Source organism: Nyctibius grandis, chromosome 3, assembly GCF_013368605.1.
Source record: "Nyctibius grandis isolate bNycGra1 chromosome 3, bNycGra1.pri, whole genome shotgun sequence".
Classification (NCBI taxonomy): Eukaryota; Metazoa; Chordata; class Aves; order Nyctibiiformes; family Nyctibiidae; genus Nyctibius; species Nyctibius grandis.
The window spans coordinates 204,558-218,115 of NC_090660.1; the positions used below are offsets into that span (position 1 = coordinate 204,558).

General features: G+C 39.8%; 1 protein-coding gene across 5 annotated transcripts in view; it reads left to right on the forward strand.

The window, feature by feature from the left end:
• The window catches only part of HECW1 (HECT, C2 and WW domain containing E3 ubiquitin protein ligase 1), a 257,027-nt gene that overhangs the window by 175,788 nt on the left and 67,681 nt on the right, over nucleotides 1-13,558 (forward strand). For all 5 annotated transcript variants that reach the window (XM_068396194.1, XM_068396192.1, XM_068396195.1 and 2 more), the window contains 2 exons: nucleotides 521-596; nucleotides 6,301-6,470. In XM_068396194.1, coding sequence (XP_068252295.1) covers nucleotides 521-596; nucleotides 6,301-6,470 — 246 coding nt within the window. The remainder of the gene's footprint in view (nucleotides 1-520; nucleotides 597-6,300; nucleotides 6,471-13,558) is intronic.

Genomic DNA, 13,558 nt, shown 5'->3' on the forward strand with positions numbered 1-13,558 from the left:
AAGGGTCATCTATTGTTTTGCATTTTTTTTTTCCCAGATCACCCTCAATGCTTATTGTTATCATAATTCACAGTTGTTTTTTGCCCAGGGTGTTAGTAAGGTCTCAGAAGTATTTCTCACATGTATGCAATGATCTTTCTGGAACAAGATTTTCTACACTAGTAATAAAATGTTATAAAGACAGAAGTTGTTTTTAGAGGTGAGAGCCACATCCCCATCCGTATGCGCTACTTCTATCTCCTGTTTAATGAGCAGTTCCTTTTTGGGTGAGGAACTGCTATACTAAAATTACAGTGGTATTTTTGTGTCACTCTGTTTTCTTAAGGAAGAGCCTTCTGGAAGGGATGACGTAGGCCAGTAGTGGTTTTTATTACCTGGATAAAAACATCGTTTTGATTAATGGTCATCTAATTTGATTCTTAGTTGCAAAACTAAGAATCTGTAAAAAAGACAGTTATGAAGCAGTTTGTCTGTTCAAGAGGTATTGGAGACTCTCTCACCATTATTTTTCTTCCAGCAGATTTTTAAAAGCATCACCAACGAAGATTCAATTCAGGGACAAGGAAGTCGGAGACTGATAAGTTTTTCATTGTCAGGTAAGTCACTGCTGGTGTGAAAATTTTAAGCCCAGAGAGTGGGAAACTGAAGTTATTAAAACCTTTCCTGTATATGTGTGTGTGTGTGTATATTACATATATTAATAATAATTAATAATATTATATAGTATATATATTTATGCATGATTTTTTGCCTGTTTCTCTAGAAGTGATGCTGAGACAGAGAATTAATGTCTATGATTATTGCCACGCTTTCTTACTTCAACGAGAGTTGTGTGCTGAAATGTCTTGTTCAAGCAGAGTTTTGGGGCCATGTTAGGTTTTCCTGTTCACGATTAAATGTGGTGCTATATGTGTAGGTCAGGGAAAGCAAGATCAAAGGCACTTCACTTACAGAGCAAAATGTGGTTTGTGGTGGTCCTCTGTTTCTTGGAGAGCAGGTTCCACAGTCTTGGGCTGCACCCGAGCCATCGTGCCCTAAGCAGTTTATCATCTAAAGAATGCAAGAAGAGCTATGCCTTCTACCCTGTTAATTTTTAAAAAGAAAAAAAATATTAGAATGGGAGGGAAAAATACTGAAGTAGGCCAAATCCCAAGAAATGCTGAACAACATCAGTCCATTTCAGCAGACTTGCATTGCTTGCTCTACTGCCTCGCCACTCATAAAATGAACTGTGCAGAAACAGTTTCTTTCTAAAAGTTGGTGATAAAGTGCTTTATTCTTTCTGTAGTTTTACTGAGTATTTGCTTGGAGAAAATCCAACGGGGTTCACTAGAAGTTTTGACTGAGAAAAGATTTCTGGATTGAATAAAAATGTCAAACAAAGAAAAAAGTATAAACTGATGCTTCAGGGCAAGAGGAGATCATTAGCTTCTTGAGAACAGAAATATCTGAGAGTTTGCGTTATGTCAGTAGGAGGTTTGTTTTCTTCCTGTTTGCTTCTTTGGAGACTGGAAGTTGGTCCTGTGAAAGGTTAGTTCAGATTAATAGGTTCATTAGCAACACTGATCTCAAAGAAGATAATTTCCCATGATTAAGCTTTCTTAATCGTTTATATGATGACTGTATTATTATAGCTTTTATTATTTAAAATACCAAGAGAAATATTGTAAGCCTAATATAGCTAGATTAAATACAGTCATTAAGGAAAGCTGTGCAGTCACTTTGCATTTACTTTTCTGCCTGACTTTCCTGCTGTTACCAGTGAATGTCACACTTTGATAAGGCGGCTAAAAGTGTCAGAGCACTCTCGCGTGAAGTACACGAAGAAGAAATGTGCTGAGCTTCCCAAGGTGTGCCAGCCACTGCACTGGAAGTTCGTGGTTCAGCAGCAGTATAACACGTTCACTGAAAGCCCTGGAAACGGTTCTGTTGGCTGGGGGATTTAGAGAGTGTTACCATGAGGTTTGCATGCTGTGCCTCCTAGCTATACGTTGCATCGAATAACTTTTTTCAAGCTTTAATATTTTACATATCTCATGTGTTTGCATATTCTTTATTTGTAAGTGTTCTTGTGGAACAATGACCCGAAGATCTGAATATTTCACAAACGTTCAGGCACTTATCCTTATCACACCTCTCTGGGAAATGTTGTTAGTTATTTTTGTGTGGCTTTCAGACCAGACATTCAGGTAACATCACTTGTCACTTTATGTCGGAGTATGTATCACAACTGAAAATAGTATTAGGTCTGCTAAGGGTCATAGGACTGTCATAGTTACCATGAAATGCTTGATCAGAATGCAGCTATATAATACACTTTATCTTCCAGCCATTTTTGGAATCCTGGTGACTGACTTTATAAAATAAGTTCTAGCCACTAAATTTTGTTTGTTTAATACCACTATACACCTGCCTCTTCTTCTGCCCTCCCCAACTCAAGCTAACTTGCCCAAATGTATTCTTTATAAACCTGAGTTACTAATCACTCAACTTTTTCTTACCCATCAGAGCTTGTGCAAAGGCGAGGTGACTTTCTACCACCTCCAGTACACCTGTGCCTGCAAAGTACTGCAGTGCTCTAGACTAACAGATTTAAAGGCCTCAAAAGACTCTGAATTCAGCTACTCCGTTATCCTGTGTAACGCAGGCCCCCTTGCTCCGTGGTGTGGAGCTTTGTGTGAGGTTGGCTCAGACATATCTTACAGACAGGCGTGTAGCCTGGATCTGGGGGTACCAAGCAATAGTCCTGTGCTCCAGTGGTTAGTTGCTTCCACTGATAAACGCTCCCCTTGCTGTGCTGAGCTGTTCACATTTGCTGTTTGCACTTTTTCTGTTTTCCTTCCTGATGAAGACAATTTAAGAAGTAACCTATATTTTAGCCATTTTTGAATAATTAATTTCTCCACTCCTTTTCCTTTATTGATAGACCTGTTTTCTTCCTGATACCTCTCCTGCCCCTTCCTTACACAAATGAGAATCCCTTTCATTTTCTCCTGTAGCATTTCCAGCTAGAAAAATTCTTTTCTCCTCTTTTCCACTGTCTTTAATATTTTGCCTGGGAGCCTCACGTGACAGAAATGTTTTGGCTTATCTGCTTCACTTAGTCTTTTTTTTTTTAAATCTCAGATCTTTAAAAACCTCCTTGTGCAACTACACCAGCCAATTCTTTCATTCTTACATTCTTTTTTAAAAGGAAAATGGAGTCTGTCTATAGATCTGTAGATTTCTGAGAGCAGAAAGAACGGCTTTAGTTATCTGATTTACCCTCCTGCATATCACCAGCTGTGGAACCTCATTCAGTAGCTGATCAAGTCAGTAGTCTGTTATACATTATGTAGTATCTTTCTCAGTTTCCCTGTATTATTTTGCTGTGTTGGATTTTAAGACTTCCTATCACTGCCCATTACTGTTTGATTTCTAAAATTCCTTAATATTTGCTTCTTGAAATCTAATACCAGATGCAGTACTTCTGTGCATCTGTGCTCGCTTTCCTTAGGATAAATTTTAGTATCATGTGCTGCTGCACGAATCAAATTGGCATTTCCAAGCCAATGCAATATTGCTGTGCTCTTAGTGTTGAAAGGTTATTACACTTGTATGTCTCCAAGATACACACTGTAAAACTACAGTGTACAGCAAGGGAGATCCAAGCCTTCTGGGGTTCATTGGTTTCACCAGCGATTTAAAATCAGTTAACATTAAACCATCACTTAAATATTTAGTATCTTCAGAACCTTTTTCTGAAGACAATACAGATAAGAGAGAAATATTTTCATCTGGGGAAGCAGAATAGCTGTGATTCTCCTGTTGGGATGTTCCACAGCAGTGGTAAGAGAGTGCCTGAGCCTTTGGTTACAGCATCCATAGGTTCCACTTCAGGTTAAATAGACCACTTCTGTATATCTGCAAATGCCCCTGTAGCTTTATTCAGAGCTTTTGTATTGTTGATGCTCTGATTTTCACAGTGCTGAGAATTTGTGGTGAGATATGTAAGTATAACTGGGATATTTGTCCTTGAGAAAGCTATTTCTGCTATCCCTATGAGTGCTTTGGACTTCAAAAATCGAAGTTTCTAACTGACGTTTTTACAAAATTTGTTGTATTATGCAATTTAAGCAAGAAAATGGCACAAAATTTCCTGTTGTGTGCTTAGCTAAATTATTATTTCTCATCCAAATACAAAAGTTAGGTTACTAACTAAGGTTAGGAGTACCTTCACCTTCATGACTGTGCTTAATTCCCATAACTGGAAAGAGGCTGGTAGGTCATCATCATATGTGTGTTCGTTATGATACATCATATATAAGTATACATAATTGGATGCTAGTTATTTTCTCTTTATCAATAAACCATTTCTTGGCACAGTGGTACCCAAAGATAGTGTGGGCTCTCTTTGAAGGAAAAAAAATCAGAGACATACACAGCAATAAATATTTCCATTTCAGAATCTATTGAGGAAACATCAGAGAGAAGGAAAACAAGATCCCAAAGGTCTTTCTCTCCTCTCCTGTGTTGGCAGCCTGACCCTGTTACGCTGCTGGGCCTTGTCAGTCATCGTGCTTTTGCGATCTTGGTGTCTATTCTGGAATGTGTTTCTAACAGTGCAACTTCCAAAGCAAAAGAGTTTGCTGTAGAGGATTGCAGCAGGGCTGATGGATGAGATATGTGCTGGTTACACAGAGATTGTACACTCAGAAAAAAAAAAGTCAGCGTTATCAGTTTGAGCCAGATAATTTTCTTGTTTAATACTGTTGCTGGGACCGTGGCAGTACATACTGTCGGCAAAGTACTTTCAAATAGGCTGATAGTAGTGACAGCCCCTATTTTTTGTTAATTTTTAGAGAATGTCACAAGAATGAGATCCTTAAAATGCAGTCTGTTTAGGACCGTCTGTCCAACAGCTTTTGAATATCTGCAACATGAATTGTGTGCCGGAATAGGAGATTAAAACCTACCAGAATAAAACTGATTCTGTTTAACTCGCACATTTTATTGTGTTGGCTGTTACCATATGTTAAGGAAGCAAAATACAACTGGGTGAATCTTATCACTGTTCTTGATGTAGCCGTTTTCTGGAAAAAATGCTGATGTTGGTGTGGAAAGCGTGTGATTTTCAAATTCATCCAAAATATCTGCCTGGAGGGTTTTAAATGGTCGCAACCTGCCAGAATAATTGGGTTTTCAATCAGAAGATAATTAAAAGACTGTGAAAATCAATGTTTTCAAAACCTGCCTAACAGAAAATATACGTGTTTAAATGGAATGCTTAGGTATACATCTAAGCAATTTTGGAGACTCTGTTGACTAATACTTTGTACCTCTTCAATACAGCAAGAGAAAGTAGCCAGAATGCAGGTCACTGCTTATAGCCCTGTGTGAAATAAAGCTTTAAACAGAGGAGGAGAATCTCCATGCAAAGAGTGGTGGAAAATAAATTAGCTACTGAACTTGCTAGTAGGAATAAGTGCTTATATTTTCCAAAGAAAACTTAGAAATGTATCTTGGAAAAGAGAAGGCCAGAGGCTTTGGTTTGTAGCTGTTCAGACAAAATTAATGATATACCTGTAGATTGGTTTGTATTTCATTGGCTTCACAGGGATAAATCATTAATAGACTTCGTGTCTTTCTTTAGAACATTATGAGTAAATTTTGTAAGTGCCTGGGGATTTTTTGTCTGCACGACTGATATTACGCTCCCTGGGAGATCTGCAGCTAGAAAGCCCCGCTTAAAACTTGGACATTATACACCAGAGTTTTCCTAAGTTACTACAGGTGAAGTTAACCCATGCAGGGAAGGAAACATTTTCAAGTGGAAAAAATGTGAAATGACTTCTCGTGTAGAAAAAAGTGGTCTAAAAGCTAAGATTCATAGAAAGAGAAAATTGCTACCTGGGAGAAGGGACGTGCGTTGGGTACCAAAAGCCATGTCTGTGTGATTAAATGAATGGATCTATTTTTCAGGGTAGTTCCGCCACTGGAGTCAGGCTGAACAACTGCTTAGCTCCTTAGAAAAATCAGCAGATCACTTAAATTAAGTTGAATAAATATTGATTTAGAAGCCAGATCGCTCTGCACAATCAGATTGTAAAATTTCCAATTTCAGTATATAATAATTTGTAAATTCTAAATCACAAGATCATTATGGTTGGGCTTTACGTTACCTCACAAGAAGCATAGTGAGTTTTTTCATATTCCTGCTGTATTATTTGAATTCCTTACCAGTTTCCCATATGCTGCTTCTAACATCCCAGAGAGCTACCTGGAATGTGAAAAATAATCAGGTTATTTACCTTCTTTCAGATTTCCAGGCTTTTGGTCTGAAGAAAGGAATGTTCTTCAATCCAGATCCTTATCTGAAGATTTCCATCCAGCCTGGAAAACACAGCATCTTCCCAGCGCTTCCTCATCATGGACAGGAGAAGAGATCTAAGATCATGTGTAATACTGTTAACCCGGTCTGGCAAGGAGAGGTGAGCAGTTCGAGTGTTGAGCTGAGGCTTTAGACTTTTCTTAAAACATGGAAATGACTCTAGCAGTATCCCTGTGGTTTTTTTTTCTTTAATTCATTTCTTGGCTAAATAGTTGTTGACCTAACTGTGCTCGATCTATTTAGTGACTTCTTGTCTTAATGCAGAAGGCTACAAAGATGAATGATACATTAAAGCTTTCAGTATGGGTTGTGCTTTGTGGATGTAATTTATGAAGTTGTTAATTACTGAAGGCAGGCATAACCCAGAATTGAAAAATAAACTTGGACAGTTTGAAAGGCTGCTTCTAGATTGTCATAGTGTTCTTACACAGAGAGGGGACATTATATAAAGCAGAACAAGTATAGCATGCAACTAAAAAGAATGTGTGTGATTGAAAAGTGTCAATGGCAATATAAATGAAAGGCAACGTTGGCGCATTTGCCCATCACCTTGAAAAAATACTCTCCAGTCTGCTGCTGCTTGTTTGGAAGCCCTCAGTAGGTATTAATGAGATCTGAGAGCTCAGTTGCTGCCTGCTGTTTCTAAATTATATGCTAAATGGCAACAGACAGCAAAGAATAAGGAATCTCTTTGGAATTAAAGGAGCCTGACATAATAGGTGTGATTTACTGGTGTTCCCTGTCAGAGAAGTATCTCCACTGCAGGAAAGAGTAAAAGTAAACAAATAGACTGAATAGATTTATTCAAATTAAAATGCAAACTGTAAAATAGTTTAGGGATAATTAGGTCAAACTGTATGGACATGAAAGTGTGAGTGGGGAAAAAAGACAGCAGAAATGTCACTGAATACTCCTACCTGGAGGAGGAAGGTCAATAAACTAGGTACCACATCAGATTATACGACAGGTGAGCCTGCACGGGGGAGGTTATATGGCCCATTCTTTGGAGAAAGCTCCTTTAAGAAGATTTAATTTGTTAGCAAGCAGTGAAGTGATAGTTCAGACAAGCAGTAGAGATCATTGGGGATCATAAGCAGCAAAGCGAAGTGGTTTAAAAAGTAGTTCACACCCCTCCAGCTGGTTAGCAAATTCTCTCGATTGTTTTGCAGATAAAGTACTTCAGGTCTCTGGACTTTCTCTTACACATATTTATGGTATTTCTTAAGTGTGGTGGTTTGAGCTAACTGCTTCTTCAGTTTTTGTTCATTTACTCATGAGTGGATAGAGTCTCAATGAATGGGCAGTGAGATGACTATAAAAATTGGCCGTTGCAACCATCCAGCATATTAAAGTAGTAGGGAGTGTCATCTGTTAAATGACGCATTGAATTTCAGCTCTGATAAATCTAGCTCTGGAGGAGCAGATTGCCTTAAAGTGGGAGCCCAGTGCTAGGGTAAAAACTCTCTCAACTCCCAGCAGCTTCGCTGTTTGTTTCTTTGCCTCAGCCTTTACAAATGTTGTTAAATTATAGCTGAGGAACGAAATAGTGTGTTGGGTGGCTGTTTTATCGCCCTGAAGGTAGCTGCATTTCCCTGGTGAATTAATTGCTGTGTATAAGCAGAGGTGTTCAGTACTCTGTTGTAGGAGCACTTAACAAATAGTAGTTAATGTGTCAGATCTGATAAATAGAATTACAGTATTTTCACATGTGTAACTTGTACTCTCTGGACCTCAGATAACCCACAACCTTTCAACAATGCTGTGCTTGAATAAATTCTCATGTAACCTGTCTCTTCCAATTACTCAAAATCAGAAGAAGGAAGTAGTCAGGGGCTCGAACGCCAGAGGGGAGAGAGGGCTTCTGTAGCGCAGACCATCATCAGCGATAGAAACGTTGGGTTAGGATGCTGCCTGCAAGAACTCCAAGATGACACGAATGCAACTGGCTGGCTTTCCTTATGATGCAGATTTATAACTCAGGTACTGATTCTGTGATCAGGAATGCTGGACTGGTGGACTGTGATGGACCACTCGGCAGTACTGGGCCTGAAAGATGCTTTGTCAGAGTAGCCAGCTCATGCAAGATGGGGTTTATGGTACCTCTCTGCTTTTTTGGAGGCTTTGTGTTGCCTGATGTGATGGGTGCTACCTGATGCAGCAAAAACCTAGAGTGATACAAGCAGGGGATACTTGATCGAAGGTGAATCTTTCCATATATTTGATCTGATTTCGATCTCATATTCAGAGCACTAGATGCTGACAGTCCTACCGTGGCCTCACAGAATCATTGCATGATTTCACCAGAAGTCCAAAATTTAAAAAGCAACAGGGACATCACACCGATTGAACTACTTGTTCATTGTTTAACTTAGATAACCTTTTTCCCCCTTCTACTGGCAAATACAAAAGAATCTGCTGCAGAATCTTGGAGGCCTTTACACCTAAACATAAATCCAATATAGGTGCAGTGAAATCCAGATCCTGAATTCAGTATGAGTCTTGCCAGAGGTGTCATTGGGACTGAGTAAAGCCTTGTGGGTGGTAGCTTCACTGTGTAACATTTCTGCATGCATGGCCAGGTAAAGTGTAAAACATAGTCTGACTACACAGAAAAGCTGTGATTTTACAGCTGCAGTTTTTTGAATATCTGATGATGATTGAAGTGTGAAAGCCCAAGACAGCTTCAGTTTCTTCAGAAATGGGTTACAGTGTGAAAAAATTGTCTAGATTTTTAAAAATATGTTATTCTTCTATAAATGCATTTTCATTGCAATCTCTGCATCTAGAAGACTGTCAGTCTCGCTAATCTTGTATATTGGGGCTCATGAGAGTCCTCAAATATTTTCAGTCTATCTTGTGCTAATAAATTTGTAGACAATGTGTGAGCGATGAAGAAAATCCCTGACTCTTTAAGCAGTGTTTGCACTTGATTTATCCAGAAGTTCTTTTAAATTTCTAATGTCTTAGGGCTGAAATTTGCCATTAATAAAGTAAAAAGCATCTTGCAAAACTATCTAAGCCATCAGAGAGAATTCATGATGAGTCTCTTAACTGGTACCTCTGAATGTTGTGGAATACATGAAATAGATGGGAAGGACTTTTTTTATGCCTTGTTTCCAACACAGAGAGGTAGAGAATCTGAGGGAGAAGCCTAGGAAGCCAATTTGCTGAAGGCCCTATCCAACTTTGAAGGAGTTCAGTAGAAAGGATTGAATCAGACCGTAGAACAGCAACACCTATTTATGTGCACCCCTTTTACTGCAGGAAAAAACAACATTGTCCTATGCCAGCATAAGGTACGGCATGGATCTGGCACCTTGCAGCCACAGCTGAATTCCAGGACTCTCTCGGGGTGTGCACAGGCATGTCCCAGCCTTCGGCGGCAGTGGGGCTCTGTGCTTGGCGCTACTGACTCCACAATAGTTTTTGTTGTCGTTGAGGAGTGCTGTAGTAAGTTTAAGGAACTGGAATTCCCCACGAGCTGACCCAGTTGTTCGTACGAGTAGTGTTGTATGGGACAGTAGTGGTGTGCAGAGGAAGTTTTTGAATGGGGAGCAGAATAATGCAGATGGAGAGTGGCGAGTGCATTAAGAGTGTAATTGTTTCACTGGAGTATTTGAAACGAAAAACCCAGTAATGAAATATTCAGCTGAAAGACTAAATCTGTCTTCATCCATCAAAAGTAATTTACAGTCTTGTAACATTTACTCCTGCCTGTATCGTCCCTGCGGCATGACAGATATCGCAAATAAATTTTCTTTTTGATTATATTTCTTATTGAACTCCAAATCAAGAGCCTAATTCTTCCTGTCACCAGTGTATTAATTTACCTACCGTTCACCAGTTATTATACTGACTGTTTTTAAAGAAGTTGACTTGCACTTAACTTGTCTAATTGGTACTAATGGACATATTCTGTTCCTTTCAGCACCTTCCTTGATAGCGTTATTGAGAGCTGATCACTGTCATCTATCCATATTCAGGGATGCAAATAATATTGGTAAAAATAAAACGTGGGAATTAATCATCATCGTTAGTTGGCTTTCTATGAAAAGTATTCTTAAGCCCTGGAAAATGGTTCTGTTATCTCATAAATGTATTCTCCCGGGTTAGCATTAGCATGGGCCTTCATTCTTTACCATACATGTCATGCATTAAACCCCTGCAAGATCTTTTCACGTTAAGAAAATTATCATCTGTGTATGTAAATCATTGTTGGGTCTGGAAGCAAACAGGCACTGAAGAGTAGATTGCTCTCTGAAACTCCTTCAGTGTTGTTTACCACAGTGTTTGCAGATCTTGCTTGAAGATGGCAGCAATAATGTAAAATCAGGTTTATATTTAGGTCATTGAGATGATGTGAGTATGTGTGTGTCAGCTGATCACAGGTAGCTTTGATTCTGATCTGTGTCTCTGTGAGAGTGAATCTGCAGGAGGCGGCTGTGTAAAATCTTTGTAATTGAGAGGAGAATCCTAGTGACTTACGGCTGACCAGAGCCAAAGCTGGTGATACACTGCCTTAGCCCAAGAACACTTAATATGTTGATGTGGTTCTCTTCATCATGTCACTTTTGCTCTTCCCTCTCCCTCCCTTCTCTGTATTTCTATGGAAATAATTAACTATAGCTTGTTGATTTTTGGTGCCTGAGAAAATATCAACTAAAGCTTTTTCCTTTGGCTGGGGCGTTCTAAGGCTGTGCCTGGAACAGATTCTCCATTGTCTAATAAGATGTGCTATAATGCTGCAGCTTTTCTCTTAGTGAGGAATTAATAGGGTGTCTCTCTCCTGTCCTACTGCCTCTTTTCATTAAACATGCAGGAACAAGGCAATCATTGGATCTCCTGCCACTCCTAACAAGTGGGACAGGCAAATGGCTTAAGAAGTGTGGGAAGTAGAGAGACACAATGGCTTTGCTTCTAGAGCAAGTCTGTTTCCTCCTAGCCATCGTAATTCCAGAGGGATGCAAGAGCATCCTAAAAAGGAAATAATTGAAGGAGACACTGAGAAAAATAATACAAATACTGATTTGTTCTATAGATCATGGTTCTTAACGATTCAACGGGTCTACAAGCTGTCTCCAAACCTGTTTCACTGAGTTCACTTCTGATCTCAAACTGCAGTTGTTTCCAAATGGCAAAACCTTTGAGCTCTGCCACAGGACACTTCTGGTCTTAGAGGCTTGATTGTATTTCCAAGTTGCTGCTGGTTTTACATGTCAGAACGTTCTCTTAATAGAACCTTTTGGCAACTGTGACAATAGACCAGAGGCTGATCCCAGGGCAGTCTCATATGTCCCCCAATGCAATGTGGTTGGGAGATGATGAAATCAGAACACGGTTTGATTTTGCATCATTATTCCTGCGTTTCTACATCTGAGAGGCACTGCTGGTCAAGGAAGAAAGGACATTTCCTTCAGCTGATCCCAGCACACCTTGCTCTGTGCGTCCATGCTTTCTGCTGAGGGGCTGATAATTGATCTGGAAACCATCAGTGCATTCCTTGTGCAAGCAAGGAACTGTCAGGTTTGGTTCCACCTGATGTTATGGAAACAAATGTCCATGCAGATTCTGATTTGCTTCAGAGTTGTACCACAAGACAAAACATTAATAATATAGGAAGGTGCAGATCGTTAACTCAGGTTTTACTTTCCACTTATGAACAGTTCAGTCTTTACCTGTGTGTATACATGCTCTACCCCGCGGAGTCTTTTTCACAGCATAGGTGTCAACAGCATAATAGCGGAGAATTCATTAAATGGCAAATTGCTGTACGTTACAATAACCTCATTCAGTGAAAAGTTAATTCCCTTCTGCTTTCCTTGTAAGTGTCATGAAGTGGCAGTTACCCGAGGTTTTTAGCAGGTGAAAGGTAATGGTATTACAACTTATTTTTATAAGGCAACTTTCAATATACAAGTGGAATGAATGTTCTCCCCTTTGTTAGGTTTGCCCTCTTTGGTAACCTGTTGTGGAGATGTAGAAGAAAATGAGAAGAAAATAATCTTTAGCTGTTATTTGAATTGTATTTCTCTGATTATTTGCATTTTTGCAGGGCCTGATTAGCAGAATATCCCACTCGCATTGTTTTCACTTGAAGCTGTTTGAACTAAGCGTTTCTGAAAATCAGGTCATGATTCAATAGAACAAGCAATTTAGGGCTTAACTCCAGGCCTCGATAACCCAGAGCATGAGTCTGTTGTGAAAATTGTTTTTGGCAGCGGGAAAGCTAGAAAATCCTTTCATCCATCTCAGTATTCACTTACTACAGACGTTGTCTTCCATTTCAGTACTGACCTTTCAGTGAGGTGAACAGCAGACTTAACAGTTTTTCTGCTACGGCTCCCCACAGCAGGGATGTGCTTTTTTTGATTTATGATATCCTAGTAGCAGCAGATCTGTTTGGAAAAGGGCTTCAGTGACCTGTGGCACAAGCTCCCAGCCTGTACTGAGTTTAGCCTGTCTAGGAGCAGGCAAGGCCAAGTTACCAAATAGATTTGCTTTTCACTATTGTTCCTAAATGGAGCGTTGCTTTCCCTGTGGGGAGACCCTGACATCTCCAGGTCCATAATGCTCCTCCCGTGCTTGGAAGCTGTACATGTGGGCTTCCTTGCTTCTGCAACCTGAAATACAACCCTCCGTGTTCCTACCTCAGATTTGCACGCGTACAGTCTCCAAAAGCTTATTGAAACATTACTTACGAATAAAAATAGATGTTCTTAAAACCAGATCAGCTGAGGTGTGGTGGTCACATGTTTCAAAACACTTGGTGACAACAGTTTGAGATGGTGCCGCTCCAATCTTCCCCAGTATCGTTTGTTCCAGTGGCTTACCTTCTGGTTTAGCTCTCTGGGATCACGCTGTGAACCAGGTTAGGAGATTGATCCAAATCAGCAGTCTGTTCAGACTTTTTCCTTTTTAAGGTGGGGCAGGGATGAGCAAGAGAGGGGGAGACTTCAAGATACGTCTGAAAACTCTGACTATGTATCCTTCACCTCACTGGATCCTCACTTCTCAGTAGCTGAGGTGTGCCTCACGGCTGGAGTACCACAAATAGCCAGTCAGAGGCAAAGGGGACTAATGTCATTTGGAGGGAAATGCTGACTGAATGTCCCTCCAGGCTGCCAGTTCAGTTGTACTGGCACACAGCTATTGGAAGTTTTTAGAACTCGTTGGGGGGGGAAAAAAGGG